At 40.4% G+C, this 21,574-nt stretch overlaps 1 protein-coding gene and 1 non-coding gene across 3 annotated transcripts; both read right to left on the bottom strand.

The window, feature by feature from the left end:
- Positions 1–271: 271 nt before the first annotated feature.
- On the bottom strand, positions 272–21,340 carry LOC134641149 (P2Y purinoceptor 3). 2 transcript variants are annotated; one of them, XM_063493399.1, is made up of 3 exons: positions 21,269–21,340; positions 5,037–5,467; positions 272–3,474 (listed from the first exon to the last, which is right to left on the bottom strand). In XM_063493399.1, exons 2-3 carry the CDS (start codon positions 5,456–5,458, stop codon positions 2,802–2,804), a joined length of 1,095 nt encoding a protein of 364 aa, XP_063349469.1. In that variant the 5' UTR covers positions 5,459–5,467; positions 21,269–21,340; the 3' UTR covers positions 272–2,801. The 2 variants fall into 2 exon arrangements, with proteins under 2 accessions (XP_063349469.1, XP_063349468.1); XM_063493398.1 differs by lacking the exon at positions 21,269–21,340 and adding an exon at positions 21,082–21,240.
- Positions 11,841–11,913, bottom strand: trnaa-agc (transfer RNA alanine (anticodon AGC)). Its single transcript has one exon. It is a non-coding gene; the product is annotated as a tRNA-Ala (tRNA).
- Positions 21,341–21,574: the final 234 nt, after the last annotated feature.

Genomic DNA, 21,574 nt, shown 5'->3' with positions numbered 1-21,574 from the left:
TCTTAGATGATGTCCTTTCTTAGACAGTCATTTGTCACATTATTTAAACAGCTGTCATCATATAATCATATGGATTCAGAAGCTACTGGCTGCTTTTTATATTCACACCTAAGGTTTGAATTCAAGTTCTGCCCAAGCTGAACGCTTGAAGTTAAACTACAGTAAAAGTTGGAAAAAAAGAAGCAACACAGTCTACTCCCTCAGCATTAATATATGATTGTGAAAACATCGTGTTTTTCATGGCTTTTAATAGTTTCAGTTAGTACGACATGGCAACAATCAGAAACACATCACAGAAAATTAAGCATCTGTACAGCAAAAAGAATTAAAAAAAAACTTCAGTTTTAGTTTTTCTATCAACATAATTACATGTCTATAAAAATAAAATACCATTCCCATTATTTATTTGTTAGGGAATTCGATAAAAATAACTCTTCTAACTAATACTGACGTCTGGGTCTCAATAGATGATAGATGACTGTGACATTCACTTTTTCTAAAGCCAGTAGTACAACACACACATATTACATGACTATTGTTACTATGTACAGGTACACATGAGCACACATTAGGAAACTGAAGCACATCATCACCTCATTCTGAGGTCAAAACTGCACATTCACATTAGACTGACACATACAACAAATACTTAAAGTGTTAACCTGTTACAGGAGCTTCAGAGCAACACGATTTGAAAGCCGTTTTTCACATTGTCATTTCAGAATTTAACAACATACCGGTCTTCAAGCTGGCAAAGTCTAGTGTAACATATGGGTTTGGCTACTCTGAAATCTTCTGGTTAACACGAATGTCACAAAATTATTAATCACGTTTATTTCACTACACGGTAAGTGCATTGTTTGTCTCAAGCTCGTCACGGGGCAAAGACTCACTGTTTAAAAACATGATAAAGGTGCTCACTATGAAAGGCAGGTATGACATGTAAAACACAGGGCACATTTTTACAGTAAACATCAAAGTACACATATGTACATGCAGGCACATGCCATCTACATTTATGTTCATTTCATGAACATTTTAAGTCACCAGATCATGCAGCTGACAACCTACTTCATACAGCTAAATCACGTCAAAGCAGTACTAAGTACTAAACATTTCATATGTACAGGAATCCCAGTTAGACTGAAAAGATTCACACACTCATAAAAAACACAGAGTTAATTTAATGCCCTTAACTCCACAATCTGCTTCTATCTTTACCTTTAAATGACTTTTAAAAAATAACTGAATTAAAAATATAATTTAAACTGATTTCCTTCATTGGCTGCAGAATTTATAAGTACAAAACAGAGATTAGTCAGCAACTGATGGCCTATGTCAGCGTGCTGTGAGCTGCACATTTAACGGTTTTCTTGACAATGGTTTATTTGTGACTGTAAGATCTAATACGTGCTAAAATATAGCACGTATTAGATCGTGGGTTGGCTGTAGATTGCGGGGTGGCTGTAGCTCAGGTGGCAGAGCAGGTCAGCCACTAATCAGAAGGTTGGTGGTTCGATCCCAGGCTGCATCCTGGCTGCATACCAAATATCCTTGGGCAAGATACTAACCCCATGTTTGCCTACTGGTGGTGGTCAGAGGGCCCGGTGGCGCCTGTGTCCGGCAGCCTCGCCTCTGTCAGTGCGCCCCAGGGCAGCTGTGGCTACAATGTAGCTTGCTATCGCCTGTGTGTGAATGACTGAATGTAGTGTAAAGCGCTTTGGGGTCCTATGGACTAGAAAAGCGCTATACAAATGCAGGCCATTTACCATATTAACATCAATACTATTATGACAGATGATCCACTTGGTAAAGTAAATCCACTAGGCATCTTTCTTGGCCTTCAAACAACAAGTCTGATGGCTAAAGATCCAAACGGGACAGGCAAAAAAACCCAAAAACTATTGTGGCAGAGGACAGAGGCAGTGGGGCTACAGCAGTGGCGTGTGCACACTATCCAGTGGTTAAAACCCAAAACAGCAGCTATTACGACATAGATAATGTAGAAACGCGTCACTTTCAAGGAAAAACAGAGCTACAGGCCTTCATTGGAACGCATAATACTCCACTTTTAAATCAGTGAACAAAAACTTCTGTTTTTTGCAGCCGTGTTTGCAAAGTATACCCCCAACCCCACCTTTCAGTTCCTTTCCTCAGACTAGTGCTTCATGCAGATTCAACATGCAAGCATAAACACCACCAAAAACAGTGCCAGAGAGGATTTTACCCTAGCAAGTTCAAATGAACTATTTTCTCCTTTCCTCAACAGCATCTCATTCCAGCACGATGCATCTCTATCATAACACCTCGCATAGATACTAAAATTCCACAATAATTCAGTAGTTTCAATTTAAAGTACACGTCACAGTGTGTTAAAAAATGCAAAAAAAAAGGGGGATTTCAGAAAAAAAAGCAGTGCAGTGGAGCTTGAAAGTAAACATCACTTATGTACAGTGCAGGACGTTTTCATTAGAGGATTACAGTATTCCCCATCCAACCAAAATCTATGAATTCGCACAATCAAACACACTCACAGTCAGTGTGATAATAATTCCCAGTTGAAAACAATGCAAGCAGGACACTGTCAACATTTTCCATTCACACTGCATTGAGTCTTTGTATGGCACTTCAGATGGCTTCTTCAGACAGTTATTAAACACATTTTTTAGTCACTAATAGCTGAAAGCCTCAAGGACAACAGCTTACTGTAATAAGAGAAGGAACCTCAAAAAAACAAGGTTGGAAAACTAATCCATCTCTGGGTTTTAAATCTTAACAAGGCTTCAAGGAGAACTGTTCGCTCACAAGCTGCTGCCTTGGCTCTTTAGAGTGGTGACTCTGCGCATAAACCTCCTGGTGCTCCGGCGGTAGCGTGGTTGCGTGAAGTAAAACAGAATCGGGTCCAGAAAGCTGTTCATGCTGGCAAACGGTCTGGTGCTCTTATAGATGATTGAGAACAAGTTTCTTGTTGTGCAGGGAGCATTGGGCAAGGTGCGCACCACCAGGTACAGAGTCTTTGTGAGGTGAAACGGGAGGAAGCTTACGCAGAACACTGCGGCTACAATAATGATCATCCTCACCGCCCTGTCTCGTTTATCCCCGGGCGCTATGGAGACGCCCTGGTACGACACTGGGCGGCAGAGGATGAAGGCCATCTTGCAGTAGCAAACCATTACGCCTATGAAAGGCAGCAAGAAGCCGAGGCACGTCAGAGCCATGCCGTAAGGATAGTAGTCTACCGAGCGCCCCGGCGTGCTCAAATCGTAGCACACGGTGCGGTTGCGCTGTTGCCCTGTTGCTGCAAAGTGGAAAGTTGGCGCGCACAGGGAGCCAACCACCAGCCATACCAATCCGCAGACGCACCATACCATCTTGCGACCGCCCTGCTTGTGCCACACCGAGAGAGGGTGGCAAATGGCCAAATAACGCTGCACACTGATGCAGGTCAGGAACAGGATGCTGCCGTGGAGATTACTGAAACAGGAACACAGAGAAGAAAATGTTGTTGAGCTGAATATTATCACAATCCATTTGTATGTTCTGCAAAATCAAAGTTTTTCTTCAAAAAAATGCTTTTTTTTAACAGAGCAAGGGATTTTCAGTATAGCATTTCTAAACTATTTTTTTCATTTCTATTTGCACATGATAACAGAATTATTTCAGAAAAAACAAAAATTACCCGGGTCAATATCAAGGATTGTTTATGCTCACCAAGCAGGAGATAGATATAGAAAGTTATCACAGCATTTCCAAGTGTCAGGAATTCGAGTGAGAAGTATCATCAAGAAAGTCATAGAGAGTCATAAAGTACAGGATAAGCCTGTCAGATGTAGGAAGCGAAAAGTTTCAAAGACTTTGGAAAGAAAACTTGTTAGAGATTTGTGTAAAGGCCCCAAACAAACTACCAACACACACATGAAGAAGAAGACAATCACTAGAAGCCAGCAAAGAAATGGACCGCAAGGCTGCAAACCAAGAAAATCTTCAAGTCTGCAGAAGAAACACCTTCAAGCGAGATTGAAGTATTTTTAAGGACAAGCTGGAGAGAAACTATGCATACTGGAAATGCGTTCTTTGGTCAGAGACCCTGCTTATGTTTGGAGAAAGAAGGGCAAGAATTCAGCAGCAAAACTGGGTCTTCGCTTTGTCAACTCAAAACATACGTTGCTCGTGGTGAAAAACTACCTCCTGAAGACTAAAGTAACCATTAGTGACTGTGTGGTGAACTGAAGACCACAGTCCATGCCAGAAGACTATAAAATCTGGAGGAGCTTGAGAGATTATCCAAAGAGGAATGAGCTGTCAGTGTGTTCCCCAAGTGCTTTTAACATCATCTAACAGAAGCTAAAAACGCCTCCCCCACAGTGTTTCCTATGATTGTGATCATTGTTTTTCCAGCACACAATCTGGCAATAATACCCCTACTGAGGACTATTTCCAGATATTTCCACCAAAAGAAGATTTGTGCTGGTGACAAAAACAAAACCAAAAAAAACACCAGATCAAGATCCAAGTTGCAGAAAACAGGAGGAACTCCCACACGACATGTAGCCAACAGACTCTGCTTCCCGTGATTTTTCTTCAAATCCCAATTTCTGCTACTAATCGCATCCGATGACCGTTTCTCAAGAAAGTCCAAATGTAGTCCCGTTCTCAAAGGGCAACTGTGTGTGTGCACTAGCACTATTTCTGCATCTGCATTAGATACCTTGTCATGTTCAAAGGTTTGGAACTTCTTCCATAAACTAGTTTTCATGCTTTACACACCTGTTCACGTCACACTTGTGCGCAATATAACGCAAAAAAGTACATTTTTTCCAGTATACTTAAATATTACTGTCATTATCTCCATTACCGTTACTTATCACATCTCAGATCCAATTTTCTTTCCCATTCCTGTCCAAAAATAGGACGATTCACATATGAACACAGTGTCACATATCACTTGCATACACAGACCTTAACAACAAAAAATTAATTCCCCAAATTACATAATAAAATCCGAAAAATGAGCCAATAATCAACCATGAACCCACCTGTAGAACTGAAACCTGACCATCTTACAGGTAAACTCCCCAAAGGGCCAGTAGTCATGACTCGCATAGTTGTAGATGAGTAAAGGAAGTGACATCACATACAGAAAGTCGGCTATGGCCAAGTTGAGCATGTAGATGTTGTTTCTGGACAAATTGGACCTCTTCCTCCATATCTTCAGTATGACGGTGGCATTCAGAGGAATCCCAAGCAGGAAGACAATGGTGTACACAGCAGGAAGTAAAATGCGCTTAAAGTCTTCCTTGTAGGTGCAGCGAGGGTTAACCGCTCCACCAACACTGCTGATGTTACTGAGAGTGTTAATGAAGCTGTCTGCTGGGTCTGTAGGGTGTGTTAACAGGTCCTCTAGGGAAGTTTTTGAGTTGAGGGTTTCTGTGGGGATGGTGCTGAAAGAATCTGGCATCTTCACATTCTGGAGGAGAGATAGAGAGACAGGTGAGACTTAGTAGCAAGATTTGCTCAAGATCAAACACGATTACTGGGCTATTGTATTTGATGGAGTACAGACAGAACTTTATAGGTTTTCTTATTATTAGTTGTCTGTGGTGTACAAACTAATCCAGGAAGGCTCTAGTCAGGGAGGCTCACAAACAGCCATATTCAGCTTGGCCAACACTGTAGAAGGAGCAGTTCTCTCCTGCTCGTGTATAACCTTGACCTTGAACACAGTTTGGCTGAAAACCCATTAGGTGATCACTGTGTGCAAATTTCACTAAATTCTAAGAGGAGTGGATGGACGGGTGCCATCACATCACATCATCGATTATTTCGCCATACAGGCAAAAAAATCAACATTTGTTTTGGATGTAACGGCACACACACACACACACCCACAGCCTTACCTAGAAGACAGACCCCTACTGTTCCCATTTGTCGATTTAACTGGGGAAACACATGAAAGCAATGTTTCTATAGCATGCCACGATTAGACAAATCAAACAGAAAATATGCAAGAAAACAAATGGATGAAATAGAGAGAGAGGGAAACTCTCCACCAGAGGGCACAAGAGATCTGCGTTTGTGTGATATCCTCCAATATTACACAAAAGCAAGTCACCTTGAGCCCTGTGAACACAGGACCTTCAGTATTTCTTATTTGGACAAGTGTATTCAGGTATTTTTTTATTTGACACTAGTTCATACTAAAAGCCTTGAGCAGTCAATTTAGTGCAAACTATGCAGTATGTAACATAAAAGCAGGAAGGCCACGTTTGATAAATTTTTGGAGGAGCAGCAGTGAGCAAGAAAAGATTGTTTTTGCAGTTTTTTAAACCACATGTTTGTAAAAAACACTTGTAGTTAAGTATAATCCTAATTATTATAATGGCTTATTAGTATCTCTGACAAATACCTCATAACCCGACTTGAAACCTAATAATCTCCTGGGTGTGCTCACCGTAAAAAGGGCTCACTTTGTATTTACGAATACATACGACAGACTGTAAGAACTACAACAAAATAGGTGCTACAGTGAAATAACAATCATTTAATCTCTCCATCATTTTCTGACAAGTGTAGACCAAGACATTTGGTCAAGTTTTGAAATGAAAACCACTGCAGACTGTCTGATCTCCCACTCACATTTCACAACGTCTGGAACAGGCCCGCCATACACAAACAGACTTATCAATGATCTTAAATATTCTTCTGCCTTCCAACATCAGTCATATCCACTTCCCTCATGGCAGCAGGCAGCTGAGTAAGTGATCCGCCTAAGACACTTCCTCCAAAGCCCTGTCAGACTGTTACTCACTACGTTTCACAACCAACCAACCAACAAACCAACCAACACCCTCGAGCCTGCGTCTGTGCTTGTGTGCCAGAGTGTGTACATGTCAGGTATCTCTCAAAGCTGCTTAAAAAACTGTCTTTGGACGTGTTCAAAAAAAGTGTTAACTGTGTGTGTTTTAGGTGAACTCCTCTGTGTGGGTGCGCAGATGTGAACAGAAGTGACGCACAATTTTATAACTCCTGGCACAGAAACTGAGGGAGAGGAGGTGAAGGGAGCAGTGTGCCAAAGGACCACTGAGCATTTATCTGCGAAGATGAATAGAAAACGTTGCTGAGGAGTGCTCTGCAGTCTGTTTTATCTGCTGATGACTCATGCACAATGTACTTCAGATCAGTGATTTGGTTGAAAATCAACTCCGCAAAAGGCCTTGAAGCCAAAATTCTTGGCTAACCTGAAGCATAAAGACCCTGAATTAAGTCTGTAGCTGTTTTCATGTTAAATAAAGTCTGATTTTCATGAAACGCACTAAACTGCAGCACCGCAGAAGCAGTCGTGGTCACAGGGCTCTTGCTTTTGCCACAGAGGAGGCTCTATTACTCATCTTTATGTTCAGGCTTGCTTTTAGACGCTTCGCAGAGCCTGACCTGAATAAAGTACAATGAAATGTGTAATAGTTTGAGCAGTAGCTCCTGTTTGTGACACGTGTTGGTGCTCATAGTTCGTATTAACTGAACAGTTCAAGGACAGGCAGTAACATGAAAGCTAAGCCATAATTCATTTTACAAAAGAACTAATCAGCTCATTGCCACATTTTCCTTCTTTAGCAGTACTGCAATCTTTCAGACAATACGGTAAGGATAGAGAAAGAGAAGCACACATCCTGGATCCTACAAGCCCTAGCAAGCAAACCACTGGTTTCAAAGTAAGAGCTGAGATGTGAGAGGCCAATAAACCACTGATTCTCATGCTGAATATCTGCACCTTATTAGGATAAGTATTGTGGTGGAGATGATTTATATATCAAATAAAGCCAGATTATTTTAAAAAGGTTTTGGAATAGGGGGCAAATAGAAGTAAAAGCTATTTCTGATCTATTCATGTTCAGGACACATGTCAAAAATTGTTTCTAGAAAAATGGGAAATAGATGTTGTGATTTAGTGGAAACATGGACAAGCGTACTCGATATAAAGGCGAAACTCAGCCTGAACTATCTTAGGGAGCTTTCTTGTAGAGCTGGGCGATATGACCCAAAATTCATATCTCGATATTTTTTAGCTGGATGGCGATATACGATATATATCTCGATATATTTTTTTTAAGCCATAAGGTAAGAACAAAAAGAGAGTTCTTAGTCAAAGCTGTGTCCCAGATGTCACACAGGCACTTTTATTAACATAGAGCATAGATGTACATGAAGAAATTACTCAAAAATAAATTATCAGCATTTATTAAATAATAATGCTCCATAAATAAAAGAAACACAATGTTGTTTTTGTGCATAACAAAAAGCTCACAATTGTGCAGTCAAAATGTAAACTAAAAGACGCTGAGCATAATAACAAAGACAGATTTCACAGCTGCTCTGTTCCCAAGTTCTACTGCGTTACTGACAGCCTTGAGTTTGAAATCCTCTTTGTAACCGTGTCTCTTAACAGGTGCCATTTATGGTCCTTATACACACACAATACGGTAATGTTACGTTGAAGCACAGTACGTATCACTCCGCGAGGCTCCGCACTACGGTAGCCGTAATGCTCCGACAATCCATCAAGCGGTGCAGCTCCGTAGCTTACCAAAGTCGTACTAAAACATTTTTTGACAGATTGCTGAGCGCTGTGTACCATATAAAAACGGTTCGCGGTCAGTAAGCACAACCAGAATTCATACATAAGGTGCACTGTCGATTTTTGAGAAAATGAAAGGATTTTAGGTCATGCAGCGCCTGTGGGCTGCATGTCATTAGCGCGGTTAGCTCGTTAGCGCGGTTAGCTCGCTAACACGTTGACGCCGTCCAGCCCCACGCACGGGGCGATCCGCGGTAACTCGTTAACGGAGATTTGCCGTGTTCATCTTGTCATTGCCTGCAGGTGAAGCCATGGGGGAGGGGGAGTTGTGTTCAGTAAAGGAGAGGCGAGGCCCAGTAACGCAGCGTAGAGACAAAAATGGACGAAAGAGAGGCAAACTTGCGGCTCCAAAAGTATAATTATAACGTAACATATACTATATCGATATAAACTATATTGTCACATCTTATATCTCATATGAAAATATATCGATATTTTTAAAAAACTTGATATATCGCCCAGCTCTACTTTCTTGTAACTTCTTTATTATTAGTAGTATTAGTTTTTCCCAGTTTAGGTTGCCCTTAAGTTTAGTCTTATTTTCCTTTTGGCATTTGCTTAGTACCTTTTATCAGCCACAATAAATCGGCTCGCTTTTTCTTAAGATTTCTGTTTCATGCCTTCGTTTATCTGCGTTTAGGTCTGCACCACAATCCCTACTAGGTCTGCAGCAGTGAACCGTGACACTGGGGAAGGCAATCCGTGACTGATAGTGTTTCATTGCATGGGCGGTGTGTTTAGTTTCATTGCCATGCTGAAAAATGAAGCCGTTCTAAATAAGACGTTTTCCAGATGGTAATATATGGTGGATCAAAATCTGATGGTAGTTTTCTGTGATCATAATTCTATCAATTTTAACAAGAAATGCAGTCCCAAAATGCAGTCCCAAATGAAATGCAGTCCCAAACCATGACAGAGCCTCCACTGTGTTTTTACATATGGCTGTAGAGACTCACTGTTGTAACTGTCTCATGATCTCCTCTGTGCATATTGACACTTTGAACCAGAAATTGAATTGGACTCATCAATCTATAACACCTGTTACTAGGGCTGGGCGATATGGCCTCAAATTCATATCGCGATATAATTTGAAGCATGTGCGATAACGATATATATCACGATATATTCTTTTCTTCCGTATAACGCATTTCCACACTATAAGGCACACTTAAAATCCTTTCATTTTCTCAAAAATCGAGAGTGTGCCTTATGTATGAATTCTGGTTGTGCTCACTGACCTTGAACCGATTTTGGCGTGTAGAAATCTGTTAAAAAATGTTTTAGTACAACTTTGGTAAGCCTGCTGATGGACTGCTTGATGGATTGTCAGAGCATTACGGCTGCCGTAGTGAGGAGTAATCTGGGTCCAAAACTCCGTCCCCTTCAGGTCCCAAAGTCAAACGAACACTGAGAGTTAAAAACAGTCTAAATTCTTTCATCTTTAATTAAATCATCAGCGTTGCTGCTTTATCGGGTGTAACAATTAAGTTTAACATCCATGCAAACATGAAAACAGAATTTATTAAATTTAACGGAGTTAGAAGTTAACAGGAAGTTAGCTCGCTAGTTTATACCTAAACATTTCATACCATGTTCTGACTGAGAGATTTTTGAAACTAATTAAAACGTACAGCTCTGCTACCACTTCCAACATAAATGAAGACAGAAAACTAAACAGCAGTGGCGTTTGCAGGGTTACCGAAGTTGGACTACCTGGTATATAATGTTGTGCTACGTGATTGCTAGCGACACAGCTATGTTAGCATAACATTAGCACAGTGAAGCTGGAGGATGAACGGCAACGTTTTTTCCACTCGATAAAAGTTAACGTGAGGGATTCTGGTGGTTAGGGACAAATGCAATCGCATAGCAGGATGCTATACAGGGCCAAACTTCAGTCAGGAGAACATAATTTACTGATGATAATGGTTGTAGCCGCTGTGATACTTTCTACCAAAACAGGCGCAGCTTGATGACATCATCAACATGCGCTATCGCGATAGAGCGATATAGTCAAAATTTCTATCGTTGGCCAAATCTATATCGTTTCTATCGTATATCGTTTATATCGCCCACCCCTACCTGTTACCACTGATTTTCATTTCAGTTCTTGTTTAATTTGGCATGTGCCTTTACTCACTGTTTCTTTAAGGCACAGAAAGTAATTTTTTAACTTATTTAATAAAAAGAAGTAATGTTGTATTCATAAATATATACTGATTAGTGTGTAATTAGGTCTTCGAGCAAAATGATGCGTTCTCATAAACTGAAAATAAATCTATTAAAAATGCATATGAGCAGGTGCCAGTTTGCATATCTACTGACACCTAGTGGTGAGATTTTACACACAATACCTTTAAGGACATGACCTTCATATACTGTTCATCTGCTTTAGCTAGTTTATTTAGGCCAATTCCACCTGTCCAATTTCCTCACATTTTTTAAGGACACAGTGAACACTAGTTTGAACTAATAGCTCTTTACTAATCAACCTCATTGGTGCATTAATACTATTTTATGCCTTTCAATCTTTGACATTTCTCATAGATTTAACCAAAGAAATTGGAGTAAATTATGAGTTTTTGCAACAGGTTAGAAACAAAGTGTTTAAAGACACAATTTTGGTGCTTTACGAAATTCTCTATCACATGTAGACACAACACTGGTTCAGTCTCTTGAGTTGGTGCCTTTTTTATGTTTGAATGCTTCATAGGTCAGGGTTAAGTCACTTAAACAAAGAAACAAAAAACATTCTACTGAAAATGATCAGAAACAAGGACTGAAATTCACTCACTGAACTTCCCTAGTACATGTGAAGCTAACATAAACCTGCTCAATGACTCACTCTACTTATCTGCCCACATTAATTTTGATAAACTGTTCATACACGTTCTCTTCACATCCTTCCCAAAAAGATTCAGTCGTTTAAATGGTGCAGTAATTGGACTATTTAGAGATTTTGAGACCAAATCCTGATATGTTGTCGTCTTTATTGTAATTTTTTTTTCATCATGCAGATACAGTGTATCAAAGTTATAATGTAAATGGAAAGATAAGCTGACATTTAAGGTTATCTGCACTACCAGGGGAGGAAAAAAGAATTACAGAAATAATACAGATGCTGTTTTCACTGCTAATAGTAAAGAAAACTCTTACCTTTAAAAGTATTTAATCCAGATTGGAAAAACAAAAAAAACAAAAAACTTCTTGGAGAATGCGGGCATCGATCCCGCTACCTCTCGCATGCTAAGCGAGCGCTCTACCATTTGAGCTAATTCCCCTTCATGCTGTGTGCTGCAAAAATAAAGCCTTTAGAGGCACACACCCACAGCCCTGCTCACTCACGTAATGTGACCAGTTAATGACAGGGACACTTTCTCTATGAGATACACACACCCTCACAAACACGCTGCTGCATACTCTCCACCCTGAGGACTGCCAAAAGGCTGAGCTGAGCAAGTCACACAAGGTTATTTATAAACCATGACTGCAAGAATGTGACAGCCACACTCAGGACAAATATAGGAGATTAATAATTCATCATAACAAAACTGTAAATCAAATGACACCTACACTGCATTAATGATTATTCTGCATGTGGATATGGTGTCAGGACCTTTGAACTCTGATTAAGGTAATGCAAGGTAACTCTGACTACGTTAATATCACAAGTAATGATTGATAGCAGAGCCCAGCTAATATTTTAACCACGTAACGTGGAGAGTGCACTTACCGCCTTAAGCCTCTGCATGTGTTTTATTGCGGTACTATGAAAAATGAACATGACTGTGTAATGTAAACCAGCAGAACTTTAAGGTTCCTCTCAGTGTTACAGAAATTTATGAGGTGTTTTAAACTCATTGTTTGGTTTTTCCCATAACTTTGGTGTTTAGGCCTCTTTTGAGTAGTAGCAAGCAACTGTTTCCAGGGTGCACAGCGCCATTAAATGAAAGTTATTATAGTTAACTAAAATTAAACTAAAAACTAAAACTACATTTGAAAAAATATATATTTTAGTTAGTTTTTTTTATATATAAAAAAGCAGAATTTAGAAAAAAAAAATTAACTACTGGAAACAACTTTGTGAACTACAATGGCAACAAAAAAGTAAAAAAAAATAAAAAATAAAAAAAAATAAATGGAAAAAACAACCCTATAATAACTCTGGGATGAAGCCACTGTGTGCTCACTGCCAAGAATCGAACTAGAGACACAAAGTCACTAACCAGATGTGTAATATGGCCGAAATCTCTACTAGGAGTAAGTGGAGACAGAAGAAAAACGTCATAAGCCAACTTGAAATGTCTGATTTGTATGTGCAAACATGTCCGACATATACATTTTATATTAAAATAATGTTATATACAAATCAAAAACTTGGTGTTCCTACTAATATTATTTTTAATGTATGTTTCTGTCTGATCCACAGGTAAAAATCCAAAGAGACATTTGGAGAGAAGAGATAATGGATATATCCAAAAGTTGAATCTGTTCATCTGGACGTAGCGTTTTGTGGGAGAAACGTTTCGTCACTCATCCAAGTGACTTCTTCAGTCTCAGCTGACTGCAGGTTTCCCCAATCTTATAAAGAGTACATTTGCATAATGACTAAACCAGCCCACTGAAGCAGGGGCTGAAGCAGTGGAAGCAGAGCAACTACGGACGAAAGTTTCGGCCTGTCTCAGCAATGCAAAGCCCCCAGCATCCAACATCAGCATGGAGGAGAGGAAGGCACTCACATCACTTAGTGATGACAACAACATTATCATTCTTCCGGCAGACAAGGGTAGGTGCACAGTATTGCTAAACCAGAAAGACTATCATGAGAAGATTTTGTCACTACTCAGTGATGAAAATACTTATGAGCCCCTGAAACGAGACCCAGGAAGTGGCTACAGGAAGAGGGTGATAGACTGTCTGAAGCAGTTAGAACAAGACAAGGCTATCGACCGGACCTCATACCACAGGCTATACCCAGGGGAGTCTACACCAAGTCTGTATGGTTTACCGAAGATACATAAACAGGGTGCACCTTTAAGGTGCAACTCTGTCACCTATAACATCTCCAAGTTTCTGGCTTCGATCCTCAACCCGCTGGTGGGCAGCTCTGAAAACCACATCCAGAACACCCTGGATTTTGTTGAGAAGGTGAGAGATGTCATTATGGAGGCAGATGAAACCATGGTCTCGTACGTTGTTACATCTCTCTTCTCTTGCGTCCCAGTCACGGAAGCGTTGGAGGTGGTCCGTAAGAGACTACAGGATGACACCAACCTCAGCAACAGGATCACTCTCAGCATCGACCAAGTGTGTTTGCTTTTGGAACTGTGTCTTCATTCCACTTACTTCACATACAAGGGTCAGTTCTACAGGCAGAAACATGGGTGTGCCATGGGCTCCCCAGTTTCACCCATCGTGGCCAATTTGTACATGGAAGAAGTGGAAAAGAGGGCTTTGCTATCCTACCCTGGAACACCACCAAGCCATTGGTTCAGATATGTGGATGACACCTGGGTGAAAATCAAATCTCAGGACGTACCACAATTCACGGATCACATTAACTCGGTGGACCGACACATCAAATTCACCAGGGAGGATATGAAAAGTGGCAGGTTAGCTTTCTTAGACTGTGAGATTTCCATCAGTAATGGGGGACATCTAAAAGCTGACGTGTACCGTAAACCTACACATACGGATCAGTATCTAAGGTTTGACTCTCATCATCCACTGGAGCACAAACTGGGTGTCATCAGGACGCTACAACACAGAGCGAACACCATCCCCACTGACACAGCGGCCAGGGAGGCAGAAGAACAGCACATCAAGAAGGCCCTGAGTAAATGTGGTTATCCCAGCTGGACTTTTGTCAAAGCTGGAAAGACACCTAAAGAAAGCTCCAGCCGATCCAGGAGAGAAGGACAACTGCTGCCCAAGCGAAAACCTGTAGTGATCCCATATGTGTCAGGAGTATCGGAGCAGTTGAGACGCATTTTTTCTAAACACCGGGTCTCTGTGGCTTTTAAACCCCAAAACACGCTGCGCCAAAAACTGGTCCACCCCAAGGATCGGGTCCCCCGACACAAACAGAGCAACATAGTGTACGCTGTTAAGTGCCAAGAGGATTGCCAGGATTTATACATTGGGGAAACCAAACAACCTCTGGCGAAGCGGATGGCACAACACAGAAGAGCTACCTCGTCAGGCCAGGACTCTGCAGTCTACTTACACCTACAGGCCAGTGGACACTCTTCCTATGATGAGGATGTACACATCCTGGACAGGGAAGAACGCTGGTTTGAGCGCGGAGTCAAGGAGGCCATTTACGTGAAAAGGGAAAGCCCATCTCTGAATCGAGGAGGGGGCCTAAGGGTACATCTTTTGCCATCTTACAATGCTGTGATTGCAGCCATTCCCCAAATCTCTGTGAATGGTACTCATGGCCATTGATCAGTGGTCTTTGATCAGTGGGTTTTGGTCAGTGGTTGTTGATCAATGGTCATGAGAATTTGCATAATTATGATTAAGGAACTGACCTCACAGCCCATTGTTCCTTCAGTGGGCTGGTTTCAGTCATTATGCAAATGTACTCTTTATAAGATTGGGGAAACCTGCAGTCAGCTGAGACTGAAGAAGTCACTTGGATGAGTGACGAAACGTTTCTCCCACAAAACGCTACGTCCAGATGAACAGATTCAACTTTTGGATATTTACTTTCCTGGATGACTGAGAATGCATCAAGAAGATAATGGATATGTTTCCGTGGACGATTCTTATATAGCATTTTTCTACTCTATCTGAGCACTCAAAACGATTTATACTATGTGCCTCATTCACCAATTCACACAAGTCCTTTGTTCTCTGCTTTTTCCTACTGAAGTGCTTTCTATCTAACATGCATGCTATGATGGAGAGCAACTTGGTGTTAGTATTTTACCTAAGGATATCTGGCATGCAGACTGGAGCAGCCAGGGCTCGAATAGCCAACTTTCCAAAGAAGAAGAAGTCCTACAAAATAAATAAAAGACTGTAGAAAATAAAACACGCGAAACACAAAATCGTGACCAGTAAAAGCCAAAAAGCTTCATAGCTGGTGAGCTTTAGAAACATTGACCTACAGAATGCCTAATTAAAACTGGCAGATAAGGTGGCATAAAGAGCTATACTGCCGTGCATGTAGGAAGGCTATCTCTCTATCATTTAAATGAACAAAAAAAGGAGATTTAGAGTAGAGGAGAGCAAGCAGGCCACAATTCAAGTCCAATTACTTTCCCATCTCCGATCTCTAAAGTCCCTGGACACCCTAATCAATGATTCATGCCCGCTGCCCCTCATTCACTCCCGTGCTCGGTTGTAGTTAATTGCGGAAACGAAATGACGAGCCAGGAAATCGATATTAGTATCGCACATGAGTATACGCGCAGTGCAATCACATGTCTGCAGGCACGCACTGCAGCCCAGCCAAGCAATCAGGAGCAAATCTACAGTAAACAAAACAGAGTAAATTCAGGAGCGCAGTAGGAGTACAATAGTCAACTGTACAAACTAATATCATGACACAGAAACACACAAAACGTCCACATATCAGTGTGATCAACATTCAGGTCACAGCCCTCTATTTTGGATTAGAAAAAAACAGACTGCGATAATTATCACTGCTAATACGGTGCATGCTGTCACGAATCAATCAATCCTGAGAACAGGCGCTGTCAGGAGACGCTTTAAACTAATCAGCTGCACCATAAAGAGGACGGGTGATAAGCAAAGCTGGTGCTCCATCAAAACCGCGCTACTTGCCATATGGTCACAAAGATAATAAAAGCGTTTCTTGGTGCATGTGACATAACTATACAAATCTTTTAAACGTTCAGTAGTGCAAACAAAGAAATTATTGCAAAGCTTGTGTAGAAAGTCCCCTTCTGGCCTAAGTTAACCAAAGCATTATACCACATTTTCCACTAATGAAGTGGACAGGACTGCAGCTGATAACAGATGGCATTCTCATAATTCACCGTATCTTGCAATCAAAAACAGGCTAACGATGTTGTTGTTGTAAGTATGTCATTAGATATACAGAGAGAAGGTCATGCAATATTTCCTACAACTTTACTGTGTGTCAGCTCTTTGGTGCACAAAAGAGGTCTGATGAAAGAAATGTAGGGCCAGGACAGTAGGGCACTGGTCACTGAAACTAAAATTTTGAAACACCAAAGTTCTTTCTTGTATGATTAATCTGAATCATCACTCTTACTTAATTGACTTATGAGAACAAAACATGTGTTAAAATTGACTTCTGTTTAGGGTGAGGGGCTTACTAATACATGCCTCACTCATCAACTGCAGAACGGTCCAAAAGTCTTGCACCACCGCTTTCTTTACAACAGACTTTCGGACACTTGCTGCTTTTTTTCTCTCATTTTCAGTCCATCCTTGTACCTGACCAGTATCAAAGGAATGTTTTTTGGTCGTTAGCTATTTAACACTGATCTGTGAATCTTTCAAGCATAAAAAATGTGCATAACTCAATGAATAAACCAGTGTTGTGTCTATGCAAAACAGACAACTTAGCCCTTTTTAGGCACTTTGTTATGAGCAGACTGCCACAAAGGTGCGTCATTGGTTCCAATTTCTTTAGAAAATTGTATCTTTTGCACCAACAAGGTGATTCTCAGAAACTGAACAAAAACTATTTAGAGCAGATAAACAGTATCAGAGAATCATCTCCTTAACAAATAGGAAAAAAGCCACACAGACAGAGAAAACATGGTAAACTCCACAAAGAAAGGCTCTAAATGGTGAGTTAACCCAGGACCTTCCTCCTGTGAGCCAACAGTAAAAACCACTGTTCCATCATGTTGCCTACATATACATACATATATATATATATATATATATATATATATACATATATATATATATATATATATATATATATATATATATATATATATATATCAAAACACGGCGAAAAAATTCTGTCACTTTCTTGCCCTCAAAAATCTATCTGTTTGAATGCTTTGATGAGCACAACAGCAAACCTTGCCAAGCTGCTGAACTAATCAAAAAAAAAATAACAGCAAGCAAGCTGAATGACATTTCACAATAGTTTCTCTCTTGCTTTTGTCCTTCAGCACATATATTGTTATAATAATAATGACTCACTGATAATGTAAAAATACCCCAGAAATGCATAAATATTTTTCTGATACATGTTTTTGTTCTTGAGCCACTATTAGTCACATTTAATGTTGTGAGAATAACATGTTTTTACTGATCTTGAGCTCCAGTAGCTGTAACGTCTTGGTGCACATTTTGTGTTGAGCAAAAAAAAAAAAAAAAGCTTAGCAAAAGCTCAACAGACTGGTAAGCAGCAATTAGTCTGTGCCCCGTGGTTGCTGAAGTCATGTGTTTGTGCTGCAGAGGGGATGGAAATGCAGATGTGGTGAAAGCAGAGTCAGTAAAGCACAAAAAGAGAACAGAAACAAAAAAAAGTCTTTACTGACCGATCACCCAGTGCATCTGTGACAATTGCTGTGAATTGCACAACAAGTTTTGGAAACATTGGCGGTAATCTTTTTAAAACCTACTCAGGACAAAGACATTCGATTTATTTTGAGACATTCACATTAAATCACCAATTTGGCTGGTATGTTTATGATGGCTGCCATTAAGCTTGTGCTTGTTTATTCAGTGAGATAATGCTGAGGGCCACTTAACTTCATTTGATAAACAACTTCAGCCCTAAATTTTCTATGTCTACCCGGTTTTCTGCTTCTCTAACTCTGCAGCTCCAACACAGAGTTACATTAATCTGCTACCTGGCAGACAAAACAGAGGCTCATACAGTGCCTAGCAGAAAGGAATCTCCACTAAAAACACAGCAGCCATGTCAAAGCCCTGTGGCGACTGAAGCAGGTACTTACACAAGATAACCAACAATCACTTAGACAGGCTATTACGTCAGCAATATGACAACTTGTTTTTACTGGATCCGAGCACAGTTATGCACATTTTAGAGAGACATAACAAATACAAGTTATTAACCTCACATCTGCAGTTTTTTACTGATGAATTCGCTTCATACCGTTTATAATCTTATACTTGCTTTGCTTACTTCGAATACGATTTACAACAAGATGTTTTTGAAGTTATCATGGTTAACAGCAGATTTATTAAAGAATGTGTAAACAGCTTTTTACATTGCTTTGACTTATCAGTATGACTCTTTGGTCTTGAAACATTGTACTCTCCTGCAGCATGGCCGACAGATTTATAGAAACAACTGATTGCTGAGAACATACTATTCCTTTTTTAAAAAGGTCACTATTAAGGGTGTCTGTCCTGGGGCACATGATGTATTGCAGGCTGTTTATTAATCACAGGTTCAGTAGTTTGTGCTCCGGTGCCTCTAGTCAGCACTCTTAGGCATGATAGGGAACCCCAAATTGCTCCTGACGCATCCATCAGAGTGTGGTGCTTAAAAGGCATAGAAAAAATAGCTGGTTGAGCGTGGCTAACAGTAAAAAACAATCACTTAGAGTAGAAAAGCTAAATAAGTACCCATCTGTTTACCATAACTGTATCAAACAATCAAGCAAACACTAGGTTGTTCTTAGTAATTTTTGATAAAGCTTAAAATGAGAGTTGGATCAGGTGACCCTGAGCCCCGCCTTAATTAAGCTACATAATCCCTAGGCTGCAAGGGGCCAATTATTATTCATCTCCATCTCTCTCACAATGTGTCTTTTCTCCTGTCTTCATCACCTCATCTTGAACCAGTTGCTTTGTGAAGCCTGGTTCTGCTGGAGGTTTCTTCCTGTTAAAAGGGAGTTTTTCCTTCCCACTGACACCAAGAGTTTGCTCATAGGACCTCATATGACAGTTGGGGTTTTCTCTGTATTACTGTAAGGTCTTTTACCTTACAATGAGGTGACTGTTGTTGTGATTTGCTGCTAAATAATAAAACTGAATTAAATTGCTATCAAATGGTCCAATTCAGTGTAACCCATAAAGACACCAGGGGCAGCCTTTGGAGCTGAAAGTTAAGGCAAATACCAAAGTAACAAAAACTGTATTTCCTTTAGTGGCTACTACAACCTGGCACAGAAAGGTAGTCAGTTCCAAAACACTCCATGTTAAAATTTGTAACTTTACCGCATTGACAACCATATTTACAGCCGGCCATTTTTTCAAAATGTGTTGCCCTATGTAGATAGTTTTCCTAGTGGGTGATTTTTTAAACTATCCTAAACCGCTTGAATGTTGGAATTAAAGGTGTGGCTGTTTTGATTGACAGATGCCCCATGGAGGACACTGTCAGTGCCACACACGTGAGAGAGAGGAGGAAAAAGGAGAAGGCCAGCCATCTGCCAAAAATGACTGTCAGTATTTAAACTGTTATGAACAATTCGTTGGCCTATAAACATTTGTCAAACATACCTCTAGTGAATGATATCAAGACTTTTTTAAGCCAAACTGTCTGCCATCAATTTTTGGCAATGCAACTTTTATAATTCCTTTGTTTATGAATGTAAAACTCTCACAAAAATGCCTTTTTCAAAAGGGATCAGGCCAATAGGGGCAGCAGAAATTGCAACAAATATAACATAACGGTTATATAAAGATATTTTAAGTGGCTGAAAGGACTGAATACAGAGCATGTACAATAACGCAGAGTCACAAAGATACTTGCAAAACAAGTCTTTTTTGTTTGTTTTATATGCAACACCTGTAAATCCTGTTGAGTGCAGACTATTAGATAAACACTGGAAATCAGTTTTTGGCACAACACTGGGATGGTGCGTTTTTGGCTTCATTCTGTATGATCTGCTAAACTTCATAATTTTCTACAAACTCCATAGAGATGCTTGAACAAATATTCTCACCTGGTTTGTGCCTCATAAATCATCAGAGTCCTGGGACGCATACAACATGAGTGGATAATGATGACAGTGTCTTGCTCGAGGGCACGTAAGTTCTCGTTTATTTAAAGAGAACGTGAGAGTATTTTTTTAAGGAATTTGATTTAAAATGATGAAGAGAAACAGGAAATGGGATACAACTGATCTGATGTTATCACACCAGACGAGCTTTTCAAGTAAACTGACTGCACCAGTCACCGGGGCTTTTGAGGTGCACGCGGGACACAGTACATGTCTTACTCCAGCACTACAAATAACACAGCTACCAGCCGTCGTGACTCCTTACAGCTGCTTATTTTAGCACCACAGGAGCCCCTGCTGGGACATCTGTGCGCATGGACGAATAATAACAAAACTACACATCTGTAGTAACAAGCTACTATATCTCAGCAGCTAAAATTGATTGTTATACACGGCAGGTCAAATTTGTATCGCGATAATTCCCCAGTGGGAATAATGCTTTTTAAAAAACATTCCTTTAGTCGCTAGCTGCTGAATAAAGAAATAAAACTATAAACAAACTGAACTTACCCTGAATGAAAAACGAAACAAGTGCGACAACATCAACAAGTTGGCCACTCGGCCATGGCAAAGTGCCGCTGCTGCTCCTCGGTGATAACAAAGAGCTGGGAAACGGACTGTTGCTGGGAAAATAGCAGGTTTAAGGAAACGCCGTGCTGCTAGGTTTGAATTCACCGCTTATCTGTCCCGTACCTACCTGCAGCGGAGCGGCTCGGCGAGCTGCTGCACACTTTACACGCCGTATAACTGCCACGCACGCGCAATGAGTCTTGCGCCACCTGCACGAACAAAGGGAACGACTCCAGCGACAGCTAACGTCTCGCGCCTTTAGCCGGCATCACGTGTCTGGTTTCTTAAACAGACGTTACAACGCTGTTGTTTTCAATGGGTGTTATAAAATCACCTAAAAATAAAGCAGTTGCAGTGCTGTGAAAACCATCGTAATTTCTTCATATTAGCATATTTATCACATTTACCTAAAAGTACCTTTTCCTACAGGGCC

The sequence above is a fragment of the Pelmatolapia mariae genome, linkage group LG14 (assembly GCF_036321145.2).
Source record: "Pelmatolapia mariae isolate MD_Pm_ZW linkage group LG14, Pm_UMD_F_2, whole genome shotgun sequence".
Classification (NCBI taxonomy): domain Eukaryota; kingdom Metazoa; phylum Chordata; class Actinopteri; order Cichliformes; family Cichlidae; genus Pelmatolapia; species Pelmatolapia mariae.
The sequence above is the reverse complement of the archived record's forward strand: the minus strand, read 5'-3'. Positions and strand labels throughout refer to the sequence as shown.

Coding starts and splice junctions, on each gene's coding strand:
- LOC134641149 (XM_063493398.1), bottom strand. CDS start 21,114: ATGTTGTCGCACTTGTTTCGTTTTTCATTCAGG. Junction 5,468..21,081: donor TGTTTCGTTTTTCATTCAGG/GTAAGTTCAGTT, acceptor TCTCTCCTCCAG/AATGTGAAGATGCCAGATTC. Junction 3,475..5,036: donor GTCAGGTTTCAGTTCTACAG/GTGGGTTCATGG, acceptor TTCCTGTTTCAG/TAATCTCCACGGCAGCATCC.